At 44.6% G+C, this 23,330-nt stretch overlaps 1 protein-coding gene across 8 annotated transcripts in view; it reads right to left on the bottom strand.

The window, feature by feature from the left end:
* The window catches only part of DLGAP2 (DLG associated protein 2), a 1,383,198-nt gene that overhangs the window by 174,559 nt on the left and 1,185,309 nt on the right, over positions 1-23,330 (bottom strand). For all 8 annotated transcript variants that reach the window (XM_073675364.1, XM_073675367.1, XM_073675365.1 and 5 more), the window contains one exon: positions 21,010-21,157. In XM_073675364.1, the coding sequence (XP_073531465.1) occupies positions 21,010-21,157 (148 nt within the window). The remainder of the gene's footprint in view (positions 1-21,009; positions 21,158-23,330) is intronic.

Below are 23,330 nucleotides of genomic sequence, written 5' to 3'. Positions count from 1 at the left end.
GCACAAAAACAGCAGGTGCTTCAACGGATATCAAGTGCTCCTTTAAGTGGGCTCTCCTCCACATCAACTTCAACATCACAAATACTCCAGTCCTCAAAGGTGTCACCCAAATCGCACTTGCTTCCTCACAGCTCCCAAATCTCCAGCTGCCCGTCTGAGTATGAGGTAGAACAGATGGTTGAGTCTGCAGAGCTGTTTACTCATACTATAGCCTGGGAATCAGCGGTCGACTCCAGCGCTTCTGTGAATCCAGACGAGGAAATGATCTGCACTGATGCCCAGAATCTTTATGAGTCGGATCCAGGACCAGACGCAGAAGGTTCTGACCATAATGTAGACCCTCATTCCCAAACTGTAACTCCTGTTGGTGGAGACAATGAGGAAGACGATGATAAGACTCAAATACCTGATTGGAGCGACAACTTTAGTTTTTTGTCAGGGCAGGAACAGGTTGGCTCTGAGGACGACGGGTGTGATAACGCACAGGGTGATGATGATGAGGTCGGAGATCCCACTTACTGTCAACCCACAGTCAGCCAAGAGATGAGGTCAGCAGAGGAGGTGGAGGAAGATGCTAGTGACGACGAGGTCAGGTTGCGCCTTCCTGGACAGAGACGTAGTACTGGAAGCACGTCAACAACTGCATCCTCAAACACAACTCTGCCTCTCACCACAAGTCGTGGTGGCTCTTCAGGTCGCATGGGTGCTAAGCCTTGCATAGCCTGGGCATTTTTTCAGATCGATAAAGATGACCCAACTCGTGTTATCTGTAACATTTGTCAGCAAAAGCTAAGTAGAGGCCAAAAAATACATAGTTTGAGTACTTCATGCATGAACCGGCACATGGACATGAAGCATAAGTTGCAGTGGGAAGCTCAGTGTGCTACAATGCGGCCTAGCCGGCCGGGCCAATCACCGTCTGCCATATCTTGTGCATCCGCGGCCTCTTCATCCTCTGTGACTGGGGGGACAGCAGTCACACCTGTTTTGGGGCGCAGACCTGCCACCTCTTTACCCGCAACAGCCAGCGTGATTGGCAGGTCATCATTTTCTTTGGAGGTGGTAACACCAGCTGGTGTTGAGCGCTGTCCGACATCGATAGCACCACCTTTGGATCAAGGCAACCTAACATGTCCGCCTGCATCTTCCTCACAGACCGGCAGTTTGCCGGGGACACCCTTATCAACCCCGTCTAAGCACAATAGCCAGCCCTCGGTCCCTCAGATGTGGACAAGTAAAAGACCATTTCCTCCTAGCCATGAGAAAGCTAAGAGGTTGAATTTCACCATCTGCAAGCTCTTGGCTACAGAAATGCTGCCTTTCCGCCTGGTGGACACAGAGGATTTTCGAGACCTTATGTCCGTCGCAGTGCCCCAGTACCAGATGCCCAGTCGGCACTACTTCTCAAAGAAAGGTGTGCCTGCGCTCCACCAGCATGTCGCACACAACATCACCGCTTCTTTGAGAAACTCTGTGTGTGACAGGGTGCATTTCACCACAGACACTTGGACGAGTAGGCATGGACAGGGGCGTTACATGTCGCTGACTGGGCACTGGGTAACTATGGTGACAGCAGGACAAGGGGCTGCTGTCCAAGTCTTGCCGTCCCCACGAGTTGTGCGTCAATCCTCTTTATGTCAAAGTTCCTCCACTGCTTCTGCCTCCTCAACCTCCTCTCGGTCTTCCACCTGCACCCAAAGCCTGTCTGGTCATGCCACAAGCTTTCTAACTGCGCAGAAGGGATCCTGCACACCTCCTTACTATGCTGGCAGTAGGGCTCAACGTCATCAGGCGGTTTTTACATTGAAATGTCTGGGAAATGTGAGTCACACAGCTGAGGAGTTGTGGTCAGCTCTGGAGAACCAATTTCATGAATGGTTGTCTCCACTGGACCTGAAACCAGGGAAGGCCGTGTGCGACAATGCTGCAAACCTGGGTGCGGCCCTTCACCGGGGCAATGTCACACACGTGCCTTGTATGGCTCACGTGTTGAACCTGGTTGTCCAGCAATTTTTAGCCCACTATCCCAGACTAGATGGCCTTCTGCAGAGGGCACGGTCGCTGTGTGCTCACTTCCGCCGTTCGCATCCCGCAGCTCAGCGACTTACATCTCTACAGAAGTCGTTGGGCCTGCCACTTCACCGGCTAAAATGCGATGTGCCTACCCGGTGGAATTCAACTCTGCACATGTTGCAGCGACTGTGGCAGCACCGACAAGCCCTGGTGCAATACGTTCTGACGTATAGCCTGGGCCAACGAGATTCAGAGGTGGGGCAAATCACGCTGGAGGAGTGGTCTCAGATCAGGAACCTATGCACCCTTCTGCACAGTTTTGAAATGGCGACGAAGATGTTTAGTGCTGACGATGCCATTATCAGCATGACTATTCCGGTGATTTACATGCTGGAGCACATGTTAAACAGAATTCGGAGTCAGGTGGTGGCACAAGAGGAGGTGGAGGAAGTAGAGGAGGAGGAGTTGTATGCGGAAGGGCTAACATCTGCAAGGTCCAGACGGTCGGCAGCACCAAGGCGGCAGGCATGTGAGGGTGGGGGAGATGGTTTTACCAGGGCGCATGGTAGCAGCCAAACTAGTGAGGAAGGTGCAGGAGCCCAGGAAGAAGTGGAGGACGAACTGATGGAAGACTCATCAGATGAGGGAGACCTTGATCACATTTCTGTTGTGCGAGGTTGGGGGGAGAGGACAGAGGAAGGAAGCATGATTGTTACCTCGCCACCAACACAACAGGGACTTGGTGCTCCTGGATGCGCAACACACATGAGTGCCTTCTTGCTGCACTACCTGCAACATGACCCTCGAATTGTGAGAATTAGAAATAATCCTGACTACTGGGTTGCCACACTGTTAGATCCCCGGTACAAAAGTAAATTTGCAGAAATTATTCCTGCCATAGAAAGGGATGCACGCATGCAGGAGTATCAGCAGAGACTGTTGCAGAATCTTACATGTGCTTTTCCACAAAATACCAGTGGTGCACGTAGTGAATCTCACAGTTCCAACTTGCCAACCGTGGGACCGTCAAGTGTTCAGCACTCAAACCGTAACAGAACCACAGTATCTGCTGGTAACATCAATTTTGCGGAATCATTTCACCACTTTTTTAGCCCATCCTTTGCAAGGCCACAGGAGACAAGAAGTCTGACACATAGTCAACGCCTAGAGACGATGGTACAGGAGTATCTCCAAGTAAACATTGAAGCCACGACTGTGTCACTGGACCCTTGCTCTTTTTGGGCTTCCAATCTGGATAAATGGCCGGAGCTAGCCACTTACGCCTTGGAGATCTTGTCATGCCCCGCAGCCAGCGTTCTGTCTGAACGTGTGTTCAGCGCTGCTGGTGGTGTGCTGACAGATAAGCGCACGCGGCTCTCCACTGATAATGTAGACAGACTCACGTTCATAAAGATGAACAAATCATGGATCCGAAACGACTTTTCTACCCCTGTGTCATCCTGGGGAGAGTAAAAGCTTGATGATTGGTTAAAATCACCCTACCAACCGTTTTAAGCTTTCAAATTACTAATCATGTTTATCTGTATCTTGACTGGAAAATAATTTGGGCTTTGTAGCAGTGTGCAGCACTGATCCTATTAGGCCATCTATAATAAGCTTCACCAGATTTAAAATTAAAAATAATTTTTAGCTGCATCTAGCCCGGAAAATAATTTTGGGGCTCCGAGATGCGCAAGACACATAAGTGCCTTCTTGCTGCACTACCTGCAGCATGACCCTCATATTGTCAGAATTCGAAGTAATCATGACTACTGGGTTGCCACACTCTTAGATCCCCCAAACTTTTCGATCAACCTTTTCATTTTAATAAAGACCAAAAAAATGGTCATTTTTGAAATTATAAGCATTAGCAGGTTGTTAGAAACTGAAATCAAACAGTTTTCAACTCAAAACTTTATTCTAGGTGATGTTACATTTTCACATAGGACCCCTTGTTCGAAAGGAGCTTCTGAACTCTCTCGTCCATTGAATTTGTCAGGTTTTGGATGGTTTCTGCTTCAATTGTTTTGCATGAGGACAGAATACCCTCCCAGAGCTGTTGCTTAGATGTGAACTGCCTCCCGCCATCATAGACACTCCTTTTAATGATGCTCCAAAGGTTCTGAATGGGGTAGAGGTCAGGGGAGCATGGGGGTCACACCATAAGTTTGTCCCCTTTTATGCCCATATCAGCCAGAGATGCAGATGTTTTATGTGCAGCATGAGATGGTGCATTATCATGCAGAAAAATGATCTTGCTGTGAAATACACGGTTCTTCTTCTTGAACCATGGCAGGAAGTGCTGTTTGAGAAAATCCACATACATTATGGAGTTCATCTTTAGCACCTTCAGGGATCCTAAAGGGGCCGACAATCTCTCTCCCCATGATTCCAGCCCAAAACATTACTCCACCTCCTCCTTGTTGGCGCTGTAGCCGTGTTTGCGTGGGGTGTCCATCAACCAGCCATCCTCCACTCCATTCATCTGGACCATCGAGCGCTGCACGGCACTCATCCGTGAACAAAACAGTTTTGAAATCAGTCTTCATGTAATGTTTGGCCCACTGGAGCCGTTTCTGCTTGTGTGAAGTGGATAGAGGAGGTCGACAGGATGGCATATGCACAGCTGCAAACCTCTGAAGGACCCTGCATCTTGTTGTTCGGGGGACGTTGGAGGCACAAGCAGCTTCAAAAACTTGTCTGCTGCTATGACAAGGCTTTTTTGCCGCTGCTGTTTCAACCTGACGTAATTGCCTGTAGGAAAGAGTCCTCAATTTGCCCTTATCAGCACGCACATGTGTGTACTGTGAATCAGCTACATACTTCTTGATTGCCAAGACACTTCATCCTGATCATCGCACAATGTTGATTGTAGTCATGCCTTGACCTAAACACTCCACAATTTGTTGCTTCTCAGCAGCCGACACATCCTTTTTCTTTCCCATTTTGGCAGAAAATGTAGGCTGCTTAATAATGTGAGAGAGCCTTCTTAAGTAGTCTTGCCTTTCATTGGACACACCTGCCAAACTAATTAGCACAGGTGTCTGCAATTGCTTACAGTGATATAAAGAGCCCTGACACACATCACCATCAATGAGTTTAACTGACAAACAAATTCTTCCCTTATCACTCCTAAACACTTTTTGCATAATAATTTGGAACGCGGTGTACATGTGCTTTTCCACAAAACACCAGTGGTTCACGTAGTGAATCTTACAGTTCTAACTTGCCAACCGTGGTCTGTATGGAATTGTTCAATAAAGGGCCCAAAATTAAGATAACATAGATGGGAGAGGTCTCTATGAATAGGAATTCCTAAGTATTTGATACCCTGTGAGGGCCAGGCAAAGGGAAAGTTGGACTGGATGGAATCCTATATGGATTTAGGGAGGGAGACATCGAGGGCCTCAGACTTCGCTGCATTGATTTTAAAATTTTACCATGTAACAAAGTGATCTATTTCAGCCATAACAGCAGGGATGGATATATGTGATTGAGTGATATATACTAGGACATCATCAGCAAATAGAGAGCACTTGTACTCGGTGCCTCCCACCTCAATCCACCTAATATTGGGGTTATGGCGAATTGATGAGAGCAGGTGCTCCGTCACTAGGATGTATAAGAGAGGGGACAGAGGACATCCCTGCCTTGTCCCATTGGTGATTGTGAAAGGTGATGAAAATGTTCTGACGCACCCCCTGGGCCTTGGGACACCCGGAGCCGGACCCTTTTTGGTGGATGCTGGTGGTTGTAGTCTTCGTGGCGGCGATCCGGTTCCGTGGCTCAGGGCGGTCAAACCAGTGGCGGAACTATTTATGTGGTTTTGATGTTTAAATGTCCGACTACGCCACCCGTGGATTGCGGTCAGAGTGAACCGCCGCTACAGGGCAGACCGCTAAGGCTGGTGTTGTGGGTGCAGCAGAGCGTAGCATAACTCCCCACGGGAGGAGTATAGCCTCAGGGCAGTGTATGCGGAGGATGGGGGTGATGGTGCAGGGCAGCAGCAGTAACGACACGGAGTCAGTGATGCAGTTCAGGGCCTTTACTCACAGTTCTTATTATCCAGACCACGTCTGCAGGTAACGGCTGCCCACGTCGTACTGTGCTCACCAGGTGAGGGGCTCAGACAACTCCCAGATAACTTTGGAGCGCTTCACAGGACCCCCTTTGTGTGTCCTTTGTCTGGCCTTTCTTACCAACACTTCTGTCCGGCTGCCTCGGGCCTCCTCTTGGTAAACTTGGCGCCAGTTTCCCTGACCCTATGTGGTGCCTTCCTAGCGGGTGGAGCAAGGGGCTGCGCCACATAAAATGTCAGAGCCTCCGGTTTCTAGCTGAGGGTCGTTTCCTGCCTCCACTAGTTCGGGGACCGGTCTCCCCCTTTGGCCTGACCCCTCCACGCAGGTGGATTCGGGCGTGCGGTGGCGACTCGCCCGTCCGCACCCCTGGGATCCCTTCATTCCTCGTTCCTGGAGCCTTCTCCGCTCCTCTTCCTTCCTTCTCCCTCTTGCAGGCCTGGGCCTCTGTTACTAGGCCCGCCTCCGGAGCAGAGCTCATGCAGAGCCCCTGCTCCCTGCCACTTCTGCTCAGACTTCTCTGCACTGAACTAAGATGGTGCCCACCTTTTATACTCCCTTCTCAATGCACCCAGGAACTGCTTCCTCCCTGCTCCTGCACTGCAGGGTTCCCCTTCCTCAGTGTTCCCTCCCCCCACTCCAGCCAGGGACAGGGACTGTCGTGCCCATCTCAGGGGCATATTGGTCGCCCTGCCCCACGGCAATGTGGTGTAATGCATGCAGGTGTCGGGTCCTGATCCACACTCCATCCTTATCTGAGAGTGAGATATCACACCTCTGGGTGAGGTGCAATACGTCTGTAGCAACCGAGCCCTCGGTGCTACAGTTCCATTTATCTTCAGCCTAGGTGACGTATTGTGATACAGGGCCGTGATTTTGGCTATAAAAGGGTCCCCTAGACCCCTACCCCAAGCTTTTTAAGAGAATCATATATGGCGTGCCAGGAGACTCTATGGAATGCTTTCTCAGCATCCAACGAGAGTATCTACTTACAAATTTTTAACTGCATCTAGCCCAGGAAATACTTTGTGCCTAGTAGCAGTGTCTGCTAGTCAGCGGATTATCCCGGCTGTTAAGCAAGCTACACCACCTGTAGTTTGGACACTTAATTTTTTCAAAGGAAATGCTTCGGGACCACGGGATACTTAGTGAAGAGCATCAGGAGGCACCTCAAGGCATAGGGGCTGGGACTGGCACTAGGATGCCTTGCGGTGGACAGCCGAGCTCGATCCTTATAAAAGCTTTTTAACTGCAGCAGCTTTAGTGGACGCTACTGGAGCTGGAATTACGCGGCTGCTGGCATGAGACTTGCCCTCCAATAGATCCTTGTAAATGGATTTAAAGTGTATTCATTCAAATTAAAGGGACAATTTAAATTAAAAAGCTTAGAGCTGCCTCCACCACAGGGGGGCTCTCTCGACCCACCAGCGGACAGGCACCAGTATTGGGAGAGGGGGGCTGGCCGTCAGGGTTCACCGCGGCTCTGGCACAAACCCGGCGACACGGAGGTGGCACGGGCAGGAGCGGACTGGCCGTCTCGGCTTCTCACTTTTTGGATTTTAGAAGGGCATGACATGCCTATATCTGTGTCTCCCCCTCCTTTTACTCCTCCACCTCTTTTCTTTTCGCATGACTATATGTACTTGTCACTTTTCCATGTGTTAGTTGTGTCTTCTGAGCAGTTTGTCAGCTTTTGGACACCTTTGAAGGTGTTTTCTATGTGTTTCTATGTGTTTTTGTTTGCCTGCCATTGGTTTTAACGGTGTTCGAAGGTGTTCGACGAACAGTTCGACGAACAGTTCGGCGAACACACGGGTGTTCGACGAACCGAACCGAACTCGAACACTACGGGGGTGGCTCAACACTACTAAACACTTTTTGCATAATAATTTGGAACGCGGTGTACATGTGCTTTTCCACAAAACACCAGTGGTTCACGTAGTGAATCTTACAGTTCTAACTTGCCAACCGTGGTCTGTATGGAATTGTTCAATAAAGGGCCCAAAATTAAGATAACATAGATGGGAGAGGTCTCTATGAATAGGAATTCCTAAGTATTTGTTACCCTGTGAGGGCCAGGCAAAGGGAAAGTTGGACTGGATGGAATCCTATATGGATTTAGGGAGGGAGACATCGAGGGCCTCAGACTTCGCTGCATTGATTTTAAAATTTTACCATGTAACAAAGTGATCTATTTCAGCCATAACAGCAGGGATGGATATATGTGATTGAGTGATATATACTAGGACATCATCAGCAAATAGAGAGCACTTGTACTCGGTGCCTCCCACCTCAATCCACCTAATATTGGGGTTATGGCGAATTGATGAGAGCAGGTGCTCCGTCACTAGGATGTATAAGAGAGGGGACAGAGGACATCCCTGCCTTGTCCCATTGGTGATTGTGAAAGGTGATGAAAATGTTCTGACGCACCCCCTGGGCCTTGGGACACCCGGAGCCGGACCCTTTTTGGTGGATGCTGGTGGTTGTAGTCTTCGTGGCGGCGATCCGGTTCCGTGGCTCAGGGCGGTCAAACCAGTGGCGGAACTATTTATGTGGTTTTGATGTTTAAATGTCCGACTACGCCACCCGTGGATTGCGGTCAGAGTGAACCGCCGCTACAGGGCAGACCGCTAAGGCTGGTGTTGTGGGTGCAGCAGAGCGTAGCATAACTCCCCACGGGAGGAGTATAGCCTCAGGGCAGTGTATGCGGAGGATGGGGGTGATGGTGCAGGGCAGCAGCAGTAACGACACGGAGTCAGTGATGCAGTTCAGGGCCTTTACTCACAGTTCTTATTATCCAGACCACGTCTGCAGGTAACGGCTGCCCACGTCGTACTGTGCTCACCAGGTGAGGGGCTCAGACAACTCCCAGATAACTTTGGAGCGCTTCACAGGACCCCCTTTGTGTGTCCTTTGTCTGGCCTTTCTTACCAACACTTCTGTCCGGCTGCCTCGGGCCTCCTCTTGGTAAACTTGGCGCCAGTGTCCCTGACCCTATGTGGTGCCTTCCTAGCGGGTGGAGCAAGGGGCTGCGCCACATAAAATGTCAGAGCCTCCGGTTTCTAGCTGAGGGTCGTTTACTGCCTCCACTAGTTCGGGGACTGGTCTCCCCCTTTGGCCTGACCCCTCCACGCAGGTGGATTCGGGCGTGCGGTGGCGACTCGCCCGTCCGCACCCCTGGGATCCCTTCATTCCTCGTTCCTGGAGCCTTCTCCGCTCCTCTTCCTTCCTTCTCCCTCTTGCAGGCCTGGGCCTCTGTTACTAGGCCCGCCTCCGGAGCAGAGCTCATGCAGAGCCCCTGCTCCCTGCCACTTCTGCTCAGACTTCTCTGCACTGAACTAAGATGATGCCCACCTTTTATACTCCCTTCTCAATGCACCCAGGAACTGCTTCCTCCCTGCTCCTGCACTGCAGGGTTCCCCTTCCTCAGTGTTCCCTCCCCCCACTCCAGCCAGGGACAGGACTGTCGTGCCCATCTCAGGGGCATATTGGTCGCCCTGCCCCACGGCAATGTGGTGTAATGCATGCAGGTGTCGGGTCCTGATCCACACTCCATCCTTATCTGAGAGTGAGATATCACACCTCTGGGTGAGGTGCAATACGTCTGTAGCAACCGAGCCCTCGGTGCTACAGTTCCATTTATCTTCAGCCTAGATGACGTATTGTGATACAGGGCCGTGATTTTGGCTATAAAAGGGTCCCCTAGACCCCTACCCCAAGCTTTTTAAGAGAATCATATATGGCGTGCCAGGAGACTCTATGGAATGCTTTCTCAGCATCCAACGAGAGTATCTACTTACAAATTTTTAACTGCATCTAGCCCAGGAAATACTTTGTGCCTAGTAGCAGTGTCTGCTAGTCAGCGGATTATCCCGGCTGTTAAGCAAGCTACACCACCTGTAGTTTGGACACTTAATTTTTTCAAAGGAAATGCTTCGGGACCACGGGATACTTAGTGAAGAGCATCAGGAGGCACCCCAAGGCATAGGGGCTGGGACTGGCACTAGGATGCCTTGCGGTGGACAGCCGAGCTCGATCCTTATAAAAGCTTTTTAACTGCAGCAGCTTTAGTGGACGCTACTGGAGCTGGAATTACGCGGCTGCTGGCATGAGACTTGCCCTCCAATAGATCCTTGTAAATGGATTTAAAGTGTATTCATTCAAATTAGAGGGACAATTTAAATTAAAAAGCTTAGAGCTGCCTCCACCACAGGGGGGCTCTCTCGACCCACCAGCGGACAGGCACCAGTATTGGGAGAGGGGGGCTGGCCGTCAGGGTTCACCACGGCTCTGGCACAAACCCGGCGACACGGAGGTGGCACGGGCAGGAGCGGACTGGCCGTCTCGGCTTCTCACTTTTTGGATTTTAGAAGGGCATGACATGCCTATATCTGTGTCTCCCCCTCCTTTTACTCCTCCACCTCTTTTCTTTTCGCATGACTATATGTACTTGTCACTTTTCCATGTGTTAGTTGTGTCTTCTGAGCAGTTTGTCAGCTTTTGGACACCTTTGAAGGTGTTTTCTATGTGTTTCTATGTGTTTTTGTTTGCCTGCCATTGGTTTTAACGGTGTTCGAAGGTGTTCGACGAACAGTTCGACGAACTGTTCGGCGAACACACGGGTGTTCGACGAACCGAACCGAACTCGAACACTACGGGGGTGGCTCAACACTAGTTACCAGTGTGACACATGTAACTAACCCAGCACAGTAGAACTGAACCTTGTCTCATTACAAACATGCTGTCAGCTGCAGCTCTCACAGCTCTGCTGTATTGCAAAACTGACTGCTTGTGAGGTGGAAGCAGATGTGTCTGTTAGGGTTCATTCACAGTAGTATATAGCATCCGATGATTCTCTCATGAGAGAGAATCAGATGCTATATGAAAATGACCCTTGGCTCAAACTCTGCTGCAAGCGTGAGCAGAGTGTCATTTTACTGTGATCCGATTTTCTTCCATGCGAGAATCAGATCACAGGTGCGGAGAAGATGGAGAACTTAATTTCTCCATGTTCTCCATTCTGTGAGTCGGTGTATACTGAACTCCTCTTGGATGACATAGGAGTACAGTCCAACGTTTTGCATTCACCCATTGACTTGTATGGGTGTGCGCCATCCGATATATGCTGCCAATCTCAGCATGCAGGGATTTTTTTCTCATGCTGACTTGACATGACAAAATGTTATTCGGCACTGCTCCATAATATAACATTGGCGCGAGTGCTATCAGATGAAACATCTAATAGCACTTGTCCGAGTTATACACTGGCTACTCACCAGTGTGAGCGAGCCCTTATAATCACACACAGCTCTTCAGTGAGATCAGGAGAGCAGGGAGCGGCCATCACACATCACACTGTGAACTTCCCCTTCATGTAAAATAAGCTCTGGAGGCAGATTCTCATGCAGATCAGTGTCCGGCCCATAGATCTTAACTGCTCATTTACATGTAAGAAAAACATTGGATTACAGATATCAAGGAATCATTTTATTCAGCTTCCTATGACCTGCGTGCTCATATAGATGGCCTAGGAGGGTTGATCCTACTGATAGATTCCCTTTAATGCTCACTTTCTCAGCATTGAGATATAAGATCTGCCCAAAAAATATATTGTTTATTGTTTGACAAGGACCAATACAGCTATACCATTAGACCCTGACCAGTTTAAATATTGCCACATCCTGAAAATAGACTAAATGCATCATAGGCATGCTCCTTATGAATTTGCATTTAATCTGTACCCTTTGTCTTTTGGCCAGAGAGCCCACCCTGGAGATTGCTGTCTTACAGCTTCGCTCCTGTGTAACATCCTGATGCCATTAGCCAACTGGCAGGAGCCTGAGTAGGGATAAGTGTCCATCATTAAAGGGAACCTAACAGGTCCAATCCACCAGCATTTATATGCAAAATGCATGCAACTTTCTTGCCTACACGTCATTGTGCTTCTGAAGCCGGGTGTACGCTTACCGCTTCAGAGGGGCACTGCACATGTCGGGAAGTGAAGAAGCTCTGTTCCAGCGGCTTATCTCCACCTCCTCCGTGGACGTCAGCTATCTTCCTCGCTTCTTGACATCTGCAGTGTGCCTCTGAAGCCAGGGAGCGTACACCCGGCTTCCAAGACGCAATTACATGTGAAAAGAAAGCAGCGCTTGCGTGAGATTTGCAGACAGCAAATGAAAAACGGACTGTAAAAAGACTATTTTTAAACATCTGACTAGATGAAAAACAGTATAAAGGGATTGTTAGGCATGCTGGTGGGCATGGGGGACCTGTCAGATTCCCTTTAAAGGGTTTGTTTAGCACTGAATGCGTAATGACCTATTCAGTGTATAGATCATCAGTGTGAGATCAGTTGGGGTCCAACATCCCCATTGAATATCTGAAACTACTGTAGCATCGACCAGAACTAAGTGGTGTATAGTGCGAAACACGGTAGCCCCACACATCCGGCCACTTCCCAATACTGCTTTTTATTTCTCAATCACTTGAACATAAGATAAAGCGTGGAGTAGTTTTAGCTAACAATTGAGGTAAGCAATTCATATGGATAGGTCATCAGTAGTTCAGTCCTAGACAACCCCTTTAACTAAGGCCCATAAGTGAGCTCTTTGTTCTGAAATGATAAGACCTGTTAATTTCAACCATTTGAATGGAAAGCACCCAGATGGGGGCCACAGGAAGCTTTATTTCTAGGGTTTAGATCTAGTTCCTGACCGCAGTGAAATCTGTGTCCTCATGCTATCTGTGGATATAAATATAAGCTCTACTAACCTTTGATTTCTAGCTATATTATATATATTACCTGCAGTCCTCACTATATTGTACAAATTGAAAGTAAAAAGTTTATGTGACTAGATTGTAAGAAATATTTTGGGGTTAGGATATGGGATCATATATAAAGGGTTTGTCCTATGTTCTCCTTGCTTACCCATCCTCCTGACTTTTTGATTTTTGGGGGGCAGGCACTCATAATTAATTGATTGATTGACAGTTCAGGTCAACAACATGGTTATGCTGCTGGCCTGAACTGTGTGAATGCTGCTATATGAAGTAGACTTCCCTGGGCAGCATCAGAAGCTCTGTCTGGTTTAAGCTGGCCAGGATCAGTAGCTAACAGCATGCTCCATTGATCCAGCCAGCCTCAGTGCAGTGCTTACAAGCTCAGCAACAAAGATCTTGGTAGCACTATGCATGTTGGGCCATCGCTCCTACACAGCAGTGGTGGCTAGTCCCCGTGGAAAGCAAAGATTTGGTGAGAATGTGGCCAAAATAGTTTTCTTTATTCACTTTACAGATTTACCCTTCTAAGAGGTTATTTACTGCATAGGAATGAATAAAAACATGATGTGAACAGAATCTAACATAAATGTGAGCTACAAACAATCCGATGTACTTGGGGGCAGCTTCATAATCTCCCAACGTCCGTCATTCAAGGAAAGGATTGAGCATGTTGAAATTCATCATGCCCAGTTGCTTGTCCCTTGGGAAAAAAGCTGGAAGAAGAGGCCTCACCTTCTAACCTATTGACATAAGCATGCATGCTCAACAGATATATTATAGCTATATCCTATACAGTACAGACCAAAAGTTTGGACACACCTTCTCATTTAAAGATTTTTCTGTATTTTCATGACTATGAAAATTGTACATTCACACTGAAGGCATCAAAACTATGAATTAACACATGTGGAATTATATACTTAACAAAAAAGTGTGAAACAACTGAAAATATGTCTTATAGTCTAGGTTCTTCAAAGTAGCAGTGTGAATGTACAATTTTCATAGTCATGAAAATATAGAAAAATCTGTGTCCAAACTTTTGGTCTGTACTGTATCTTCTACATATGGCTAGCTTTATTTGTACATAATGTAGATTTTCAGCTTTTCAATACAACCTAGAATATTTTTATTCCCTGACACAAATTTTGAAAATTAGTATAAAATTTAATAGAAAGTATACCCCAAAATGGCATTTTTATGAATCTTTCTCTTTACTGAATATAAAATTGGACAATCTCTTTAATAGTTTGTATGTACAAAGGTTGAGATCCAATTTGAGTTTGGAAAAGGTTTATTATGTCAGTTATTATTTTTTTAATTTCTTTTTTTGGATGGCAGCTTTAAGTCAACAGTAGGATCAGTGGGACATAGTGTATTTTTTTCCAGCCAAAAGCTAAAATGTAAAACTAAAAACACTAAAAATGAAGACTGTAAATAATTGGAAGGAATTATTTTAGATTTTTTTTAGTTATTTTTATTTTTTGGGCAAAAATCAACATTCTCATTGGATTTTATTGTACCCTCAATTGATTTTACATACACATAAAAGAGATTCCCTGTAATTTATCTTAAAATTATATGCATTTCCTTATTTTTTATTTTCTAGTCAGCAGTGTGACTAAATCAGTCCATAGCTTAAAATAGAAAAGTAAATAGGTAATATCCTAGAAATCACCATATTATTATAATTCTCTGTACTCTTACAATTGGGAATAGTTGTTTCAACACATTTTTGTAAGGCCAGGAAACCCCATTATACTCTTGTGAAATACAGCGGGTGAAAAAAGTACTGAACACGTCACCAATTTTATAAAGGTGCTATTGACATGAAATTCTCATCAGATGTTGGTAACAACCCATCCAATCCACACAGGCAAAGAAATCAAACCACAGATGTTCATAAATTAAGTTATGAGTAAAGGCTCGCTCACACTGGCGAGTAGCCAGCGTATAACTCAGAAGAGTGCTATCCAGTGTTATACATACTGTGATTGGCAGTATATATGGGACAGCGTATAAAAGTCTATAGGTGCGTGCAAAACATCGGACTGCACTCGGATGTCATCTGAGTGCAGCTCGAAATATGCTCACAGAGACAATGGAGAAAATGAAGAAATTACGTTCCCCATCTTCTACGCACCTGTGATCAGATTCTCGCATGCGAGAGAATCGAATCACAATAAACTGACACTTGGCTCACGCTTGTAGCAGAGTTTGAGCTGAGGGTCATTTGCATGTAGAATCATCGGATGCTATACCCCAGTGTGAGCGTACCCTGATAATGAGAATTAACGCCGGGAAAAAGTATTGAACACGCCTACTGAAATTTAATTAATACTTCATACAAAAGCCTTTGTTGGTGATGACAGCTTCAAGATAGCTCATGTATGGAGAAACTAGTCCCATGCATTGCTCAGGTGTGATTTTGGCCCATTCTTCCACACAAACGCTCTTCAAATCCTGAAGATTCTGTGAGCTCATTCTATGAATTCTTCGCTTAAGTTCCTTCCATAAATTTTCTATTGGATTCAGGTCAGGTGATTGGCTGGGATATTCTAGCAGCTTTATTTTCTTTCTCTGAAACCAATTGAGAGTTTCCTTGGCTGTGTGTTTGAGATCATTGTCTTGCTGAAATGTCCACCCTCATTTCATCTTCATCATCCTGGTAGATGGCAGCACATTTTTATCAAGAATGTCTAGGTACATTTGTCCATTCATCCTTCCTTCAATAATATGAAATTTGCCAGTGCCGTACACTGAAAAACAGCCCCACACTATGTTGTTTCCACCTCCAAACTTCACTGTTGGTATGGTGTTTGGAAGGTGATATGCAGTGCCTTTTGGCCTCCAAACATGGTGTGTATTATGGCATCCAAAGAGTTCAATTTTGATCTCATCTGACCAAACTATATTCTCTCAGTATTTTGCTGAGCAAACTTTAAGGCTGTGTGACCACGTAGCGTTTTTGTAGCGTTTTTACGGCTGCGAAAATGCCGCGAAAACGCTTGTAAAACAGTCTGCCATGCAAAGCAATGTGAATTCGGATGTGCTGTGCACATGATGCGCTAATTTGCACGCCGAATTCGCATTGCGTTGCAAAACGCAGCATGACCATTTCTACCGCGATTACGCTGCAAATTCGCGGCCATTGAGGAACACTGAAGCGCAGCAAACCCGCAGGCATATGTGGATTTGCTGCGTTTCAATTAAATTCAATGGCCGCGAATTTGCAGCGTAATCGCGGTGCGTGTGGTACCGGGGATGAAGAGGAGACTACAACTCCTCTTCATCCCGGCTACCACGCGGTGAAAAAAAGAAATAAAAAAGTTAAAAATAAACAAAACCTGTATATTCACCTCTGCGGCGGCCCCCGGTCTGCTCCCGGCCACGTCCTCTCTGCTTGGCGTCCCGCGGTGTACTGTCAGGACCTGCGGTGACGTCATTTAGTCACCTGATGGTCACGCGACCGCTGACGTCGGCGGTCAGGTGATGGTCGCGTGACCATCAGCTGACTAAATGATGTCACCGCAGGTCCTGACAGTACACTGCGGGGCGACGAAGAGAGAGCATAGCCGCCGGGAGCAGACTGGAGGAGACCGGAGAGGTGAGTATACAGTTTTTTTTTTATTTTTAACGTTTTAATTCTCTTTTTTTTTTTTACTATAGATGCTGCATTTAAATCATCAGTTGTTCACACATTATAAATCCATGCCGGTTGCATGGATTTATATTGTGTGACCAACTTGTCAAGCACTTTTCCAAGTGATGCTCAAAATCGCTGGGAAAACTGCTTGAAAAAACGCATGTGAAAATGCATTTAAAAACGCTGAAAAAACGCTTCTCTCTGGCAGAAAAAACGCATGTAAATCTGCATGCGTTTTTTTCTGCCAGAGAAAGGCAAAAACGCTCTGCATCAAATCTGCTACGTGGGCACATAGCCTAAATGTGCTTGAACATGCTTTTTGTTCAGCAATGGAGTCTTGCGTGGTGATCGTGCATATAGACCATGGAGGTTGAGTGCATTACTTATTGTTTTCTTTGAAACAATTGTACCTGCTGATTTCAGGTCTTTCTGTAGCTCTCCACAGGTGGTCCTTGGCTCTTGGACAACTCTTCTGAACATTGTTTTCACTCCTCTGTCTGAAATTTTGTGGGGAGCACATGGTCATGGCTGGTTTATGGTGAAAAAAAGTGCTCATTGGGAGCTTTAGTAGTTTAAAATTTCTTCTGTAATCAATGCCATCAGTATGTTTTGCAACATTAAGGTTGTGAAGGTCTTGAGACAGCTCACTGGTTTTACTCATCATAAGATGTTTTTCATGTGGCACCTTCTTATAAGCCATCAGTTGAACCAGCTGATATTTGTGACTAAGTGACAGGATTGCTTTGTATTTACTGATAGATTTCAGCTGGTGTCATGACATTCCATGACTTTTGGCTCCTCTCTTTGTTCATGTGTTCAACACTTTTTTCTGTGTCATTTCTCATTACTACACATAATATATGGACATCTAAGGTTTGATTTCTTTGCCTGTGTGAATTGGATCGATTGTTACCGACAGCTGGTGAGAATTTCATATCAATAGCACCTTTAGAAATATATTTATTTAGAAAAATCGGTGACATGTTTAATACTAATTTCACCCGATGTATATTGTTTGACAGACACTTAATGGTCTTTAGTAAATTTACACAAATATAGGCAAGTCTTTGGGGAAAAAAATATCTGAACATTGGCGAAAAATATTTCACACAATTACTACCAAAGTGGTTTTCTGGGTGGTGGAGGTATATTTTCAATTTTTGTTTTCTATTATATTGTTCATGGCTGTAGGCAGGGGAATAACGATTGTGGCCACAAAGGGTGTGACCGCAACCAAGCACATGGGGAAGATGAGCCCACCAACGACTTCACCTTTTTCAGCGAGGACACACCACGCATTCAACTGAAATGTATTACAGCACTGAGATCCGCAGGTTCCCTGCAGTGCAATCCACACTGCCGGTCACTTAGAGGTCAGAAGCTATGTCGACGTGCCCATGAAAGACTGTGCATGGCAGTGACATCATGCACCGCCCGTGGCGGGCAAGCTGGAGTCAGATGCTGGCCTCTGCACCGGCTATGGAAGATTTTTTTTTTATATATTGGAGAACAGTGGCAGAACGGAAGACATTATTACTGTAAGGTGCCCATGATGGGGGACATTATTAATGAAAGGGGCCAGCATGGGGACATTATTACAGGCAGGGGCCCATGATGTGGACAATATTACAGGAAGCGGCCAGGATGTGGGGCATTATTTCAGGAAGGGGCAAGGATGGGGAAATTATATTAGGAGGGGGCCCATGATGGGGACATTATTATAAGAAGGAGCCCATGAAGGGGACATTTTTACAGGATGGGGGACATTATTACATAGAGAGAAACATGAATGTCTTTAAAGTATATAGAATGCTACAAGGGCTCATATATCTGACCAACACACAGGTGGAGGCCCAGGTCCAAATTCTGTATTGGGGTCTAGTTACACTACTGGCTGGAGGGACATTAATAAGTGCAACTTCATGTAGATTTTAGTTATTACTTGCTTTTAGGTCCACTCTATTTGAGCTCTTTAATTTCTGACTCCAATTCATATACAGTACATAGTCTTATTAAGTGTATGAAACCTTTTTCTTATATTGCTGATGTCAGATGTTCAAATTGCCACTCTCATTCATTTACTACACCACATATGAGGATAGTCTTTTGTGTTATTCCTTATTCTTACTCTTCCATTATTGCTGAACACCTCCCGTAAGTCCAGCAATAAGTGATTGCACAGACTGTTGATTTCTATTCTAGCAGGGGTATAAATTATCCTAATTAATTGTGATGCAATCTTAAGATCTGCTTGAAATAATTACTTTTAAAAGGACCTGACAGCTGATTCATGCTGCCAAACCACAGGATGCATGAATCAGAGATTGACTCCATTATTGCCGCTGTGTATGATTTACTCTGAAACGCTGCGGCATTTCAAAGAAAAGATACGATAAAGCTGTCCTGGAGTGATAGTACTAGGATGACTTGTTTAAGAGGCAGGTCTTCTGTGGTTTCTCCCTGCCCAGCTCCCTTTGACTGAGAGGCCTACTAACACACACACAAAGATGACTCCGCGGACTTGCGTTGGCCTAGTCATCTGAGTTTGCATAGTTCCCGTCAGCTTTTCAAAGTATGTTTTCTCTGAATTGCCGCAGCTTTTCAGAGTAAAACATACATGACTGTTATATTGCAACCAATGTTTGATTTAGGTGCCCGTGATTTGGGCAACAGTAACCAGCTGTTGGGTTACTTCTAATGTACAATTGCGTTTTTTCTTAACTTTCTTCTAAACTTGATAAATTCCAAAATGTATGCTGCGAATACACATCCTACAGATGCTTTGACAGATGTCATCCATCACCAATAGGTTCCCATGTTAAAAAAACTGTACACATTGACATACCTTTTTAGTGGTTAAAATTATGGTTTCAACTGACAAATGCCACCCTCCCCCATAGACTCTTAAAAACCAAATACATTAAAATATTTATTTTTTATTTTTACTAGATGGCACATGTATTGAATTAGCATGACAAATTGTATAAAGTAATTAAATTCAAGAAAAGTAAAAGGTGGATCCATCTGTATATGTATACAAACACGTTTACCATAGGGATCATTATTTCTGTGGTGTCAGCATCTTCATAAATTCTAGGCACTTGCCCTTAAAATGCCTAAAAACCAAGCAATGTGAACTGAGGTCTAAGATGGTAGACATGCAAGAAATAGGAGCATGTTCACACTAGCAAAAAGAAGCAAAACCTACAAAAGACAAAAATATATCTCATACCCTACCATCATTATATATAAATGTAAAGCAAAGTTGCATAATAAATATAGGGTACTTAGTGAACTATTTTTGATCAAAAAAAGTATACAAGCCGTCCCACCAGCGGCAAGGTGACCCTAAATTGGGACGGTACCTATACTGTCTATATTAAAAACCTTACTGTATATCAAAGTTGAAGTAATGCATATAAAAGGGTAGACAAATAGACTTGCCGCTGGTGGGACGGCTTGTATACTTTTTTTGATCAAAAATAGTTCACTAAGTACCCTATATTTATTATGCAACTTTGCTTTACATTTATATATAATGATGGTAGGGTATGAGATATATTTTTGTCTTTTGTAGGTTTTGCTTCTTTTTGCTAGTGTGAACATGCTCCTATTTCTTGCATGTCTACCATCTTAGACCTCAGTTCACATTGCTTGGTTTTTTGTCTTGTTTGCATTCTGTGCAATTTAAGGGTGTGGCATCCCCTTTGTTGAGCTGATTAGTATATATGTAGCTTACCACGGGCCTAGGTGGTCTGGAGTTGGGACCCGGTCCTATTTGTCTACCCTTTTATATGCATTACTTCAACTTTGATATACAGTAAGGTTTTTAATATAGACAGTATAGGTACCGTCCCAATTTAGGGTCACCTTGCCGCTGGTGGGACGGCTTGTATACTTTTTTTGATCAAAAATAGTTCACTAAGTACCCTATATTTATTATGCAACTTTGCTTTACATTTATATATAATGATGGTAGGGTATGAGATATATTTTTGTCTTTTGTAGGTTTTGCTTAAAATGCCTAAGTTAATTTCAGCTACACTTCAGTTAGTTTCCTAATTAATAGAATAATTTGGTAAAGAATTTGTGGGAATACTACTAGGAAGCTACAATAAGGGATAGAATAACTGTTTCATACAGGGCATGGTGAATAACTTAATTCTCCATTTCGCTCAATTATAGTTGATAACAAAATAACAGGAGAATTATAGAAGTTGTGATTTATCTAGTTTGAGGAAGTCACAGTGCGTCATTATTACGGGAGGTGAGCACAAAGATTTGCAGGACCCTGGTCTTAGCGACAATGTCGGTAGTTCACAGCCACCGGACCAGAGTTCTGCGAACCTCCTCCTACCTACTAGGCAGGAGGAGTTTTGCAAGGCCTGATCTAGCGGACATGGACTACCAATATGTTAGTTGGACCAGAGTCCTGAAAATCTTTTTGCTTAACTCTATCACTAAAGAATTGTAGAAAAAGGAAAGGTCTCTAACCTGACTAACACAGCTGGCTTGGCTTAGCGTGCTGACCGCCCTCATGTAGCTCTGGTTCCTTGAACGAAACTTTGGAGAGTTATAATTCCCTGAAGGGTCCAGAACTTGACTTGCGATCATTTCACTTGCTGCTTGTAGGTAGCTCTGGCTACACAATAAGAAAGAAAAATATGATGAAAACATTGAACATCTTTATGCAGACAAGACACATATTTCATATCTAAAATTCAATTTCTAAAAATTTTGTAAAACAGTCATACAAACAATTTCCTTCTTTATTATTGAAGAATACAAAATACATTGCCTGTAATGGTTAGTATATAAAGAAATAAGAGCTTAGGTAGTACGCACGGTAGAGAAATATTAACTCCCTATGGAAGCTATACTTTAATGCAAATACTGAGATTATTTATGGGAACATTCGGTTTTATAGATAATTATTTTAAGTGATTTTACTGCCAGGAATCACAAAATGGCCATTTCAGTTAGTGAAGCAATGCATTAGAATAGACACATAATCCCAAATTACTATTGTTTGCAATAGATTGTTATTTATATAAAGAATATTTTTGGAAAAAAGACTTTTTAAACATATAAGGTAAATTTTATTTCAAGCATAATGTTAAGAGAATCAAATGTCATAGCTCGGTTTTCTCCAGCAGTCCCATAGACAATGAATGGAGCAGAAGTCTAGCCTGGACCACCACTCCATTCATGACGGAACTCTGCAAAGCCCTGTTCTTTGATTCAAGAGCCCAGGATTGCATGTGGACCAGTCGGCCCTACAGTCGTTTGGATATGGAATAGCAAAAAATTTGGGAAATAACCCTTTAAAGACATGTAACAAATTTCTTTACTTTTGTTATTATACCTTTTCCAACAATTAAAAAAAAAAAAAACATTTTGCTCTACAACCATAACCAAGGCATGTGTAAAACTCACATCAAATCAACAGACAATTCAGCAAACTTCAGAATATTAAAAAGAACTTTAAATTCCTCCACAGAAGTATTGTGAATTCAACAGACAAAATATGCAGACTGATGCCAAATCACCAGCACTAGTGCCCAAATCACTACCTACTAATTGCCATATACTGTGGTAGACTACATCTACGTATATTAAAACAAATAGCAAAATAGAGTTTATCACAAATTTATTACAAAGAGTATGTAAAAAAGAAGAGAATGAAATGATCTCACAATGGTTGGAGTCTGTTTATCCAGGGACAGATTTATGGGTGTAGGGGTACTACAGCTCAATGTTGGGGATGACGCTTGATGCTGCCCCTAACTGACTCACAGAAAGGACCATCTTTATAAAGGAAATACAAAATTAACTTCTGTGCTGAATAATTCAGTGTTGCTCGTTACTTATGACCAAAGTGGAAGGGAGCTCATCAGTGGATTTTGCTAGTGAGGATACCAAGTTTGTAGAAAAAGTGCTAATCGTTCCTCACAGTAAGATTCTCAGAGTAATGTGTGTAATGTTAAAACATGACAGGTGCAACTCCCTAATGACTTTATTCCCACTAAACGTGTCTGGAACAAAATCATAGGGTTATTGTAACATCTATGCCAGCTTCTGCTTCTGCCGCTACACCATTGTTGAGGGTGATGCTTGATAGCATCAATCCTATTTTATTCCTGGGAGATCCAAATCCCACTGCTAGTCAATGGTTCAGCTATCCTGGTTCAGACCTCTGTGTTGTTCTATGTTTTGTCCTGATTATTCCTGTTGTTTGACCTCTCTTGATATTTGACTACCCACTTGTTTTATGATTCTCTTCCTGACATGACCACTTGGCTTTGACCCTGCTTGGAGACCATTCCTACATCTGGTTCGCCCTTCCCGATGACAGCCCTTCCATGGTAGCTATCCACTGGATCCTCTTGTAAAACCAGATACCTGGGGTTAAAGGGTGTCGGGGTTCCTCTGGAATCTGGCTTGTGCCAAGTCTGTCCAAGGTAGCGTTTTTGAGCCGGTGGTTTCAGGCAGACGTGAAAGTTATTCAGCACAGGGATTAGATTAGTGCTGTGTCTGAAAGGATGGGAGCAATTTCTGAAGAGCTGTTATGGGAAGTGCCAGTACTGTAAAGGTCTGGTAGGGATACTAGATGTCCTCTCCTGACATTGGTCTGACTACGCATATCTGTGGCACCTCTGAAAATTTGTCCTGGAAAAACTTTGTGATGAACATAATAGTGAAGCCTACTTATTATTTGTTTTGCTATGGATGTGATTAATATGTGATTGATATCACAATTCGTTGTGGTTTAGACACTGGTGCTTCTATCCTTTTTGCATCTCTGGCATCACCCT

The sequence above is a fragment of the Phyllobates terribilis genome, unplaced genomic scaffold (assembly GCF_046119375.1).
Source record: "Phyllobates terribilis strain yellow unplaced genomic scaffold, ASM4611937v1 Scaffold_3__8_contigs__length_932513732, whole genome shotgun sequence".
Lineage (NCBI taxonomy): Eukaryota > Metazoa > Chordata > Amphibia > Anura > Dendrobatidae > Phyllobates > Phyllobates terribilis.
This window is presented reverse-complemented; position numbering and strand designations above follow the sequence as displayed.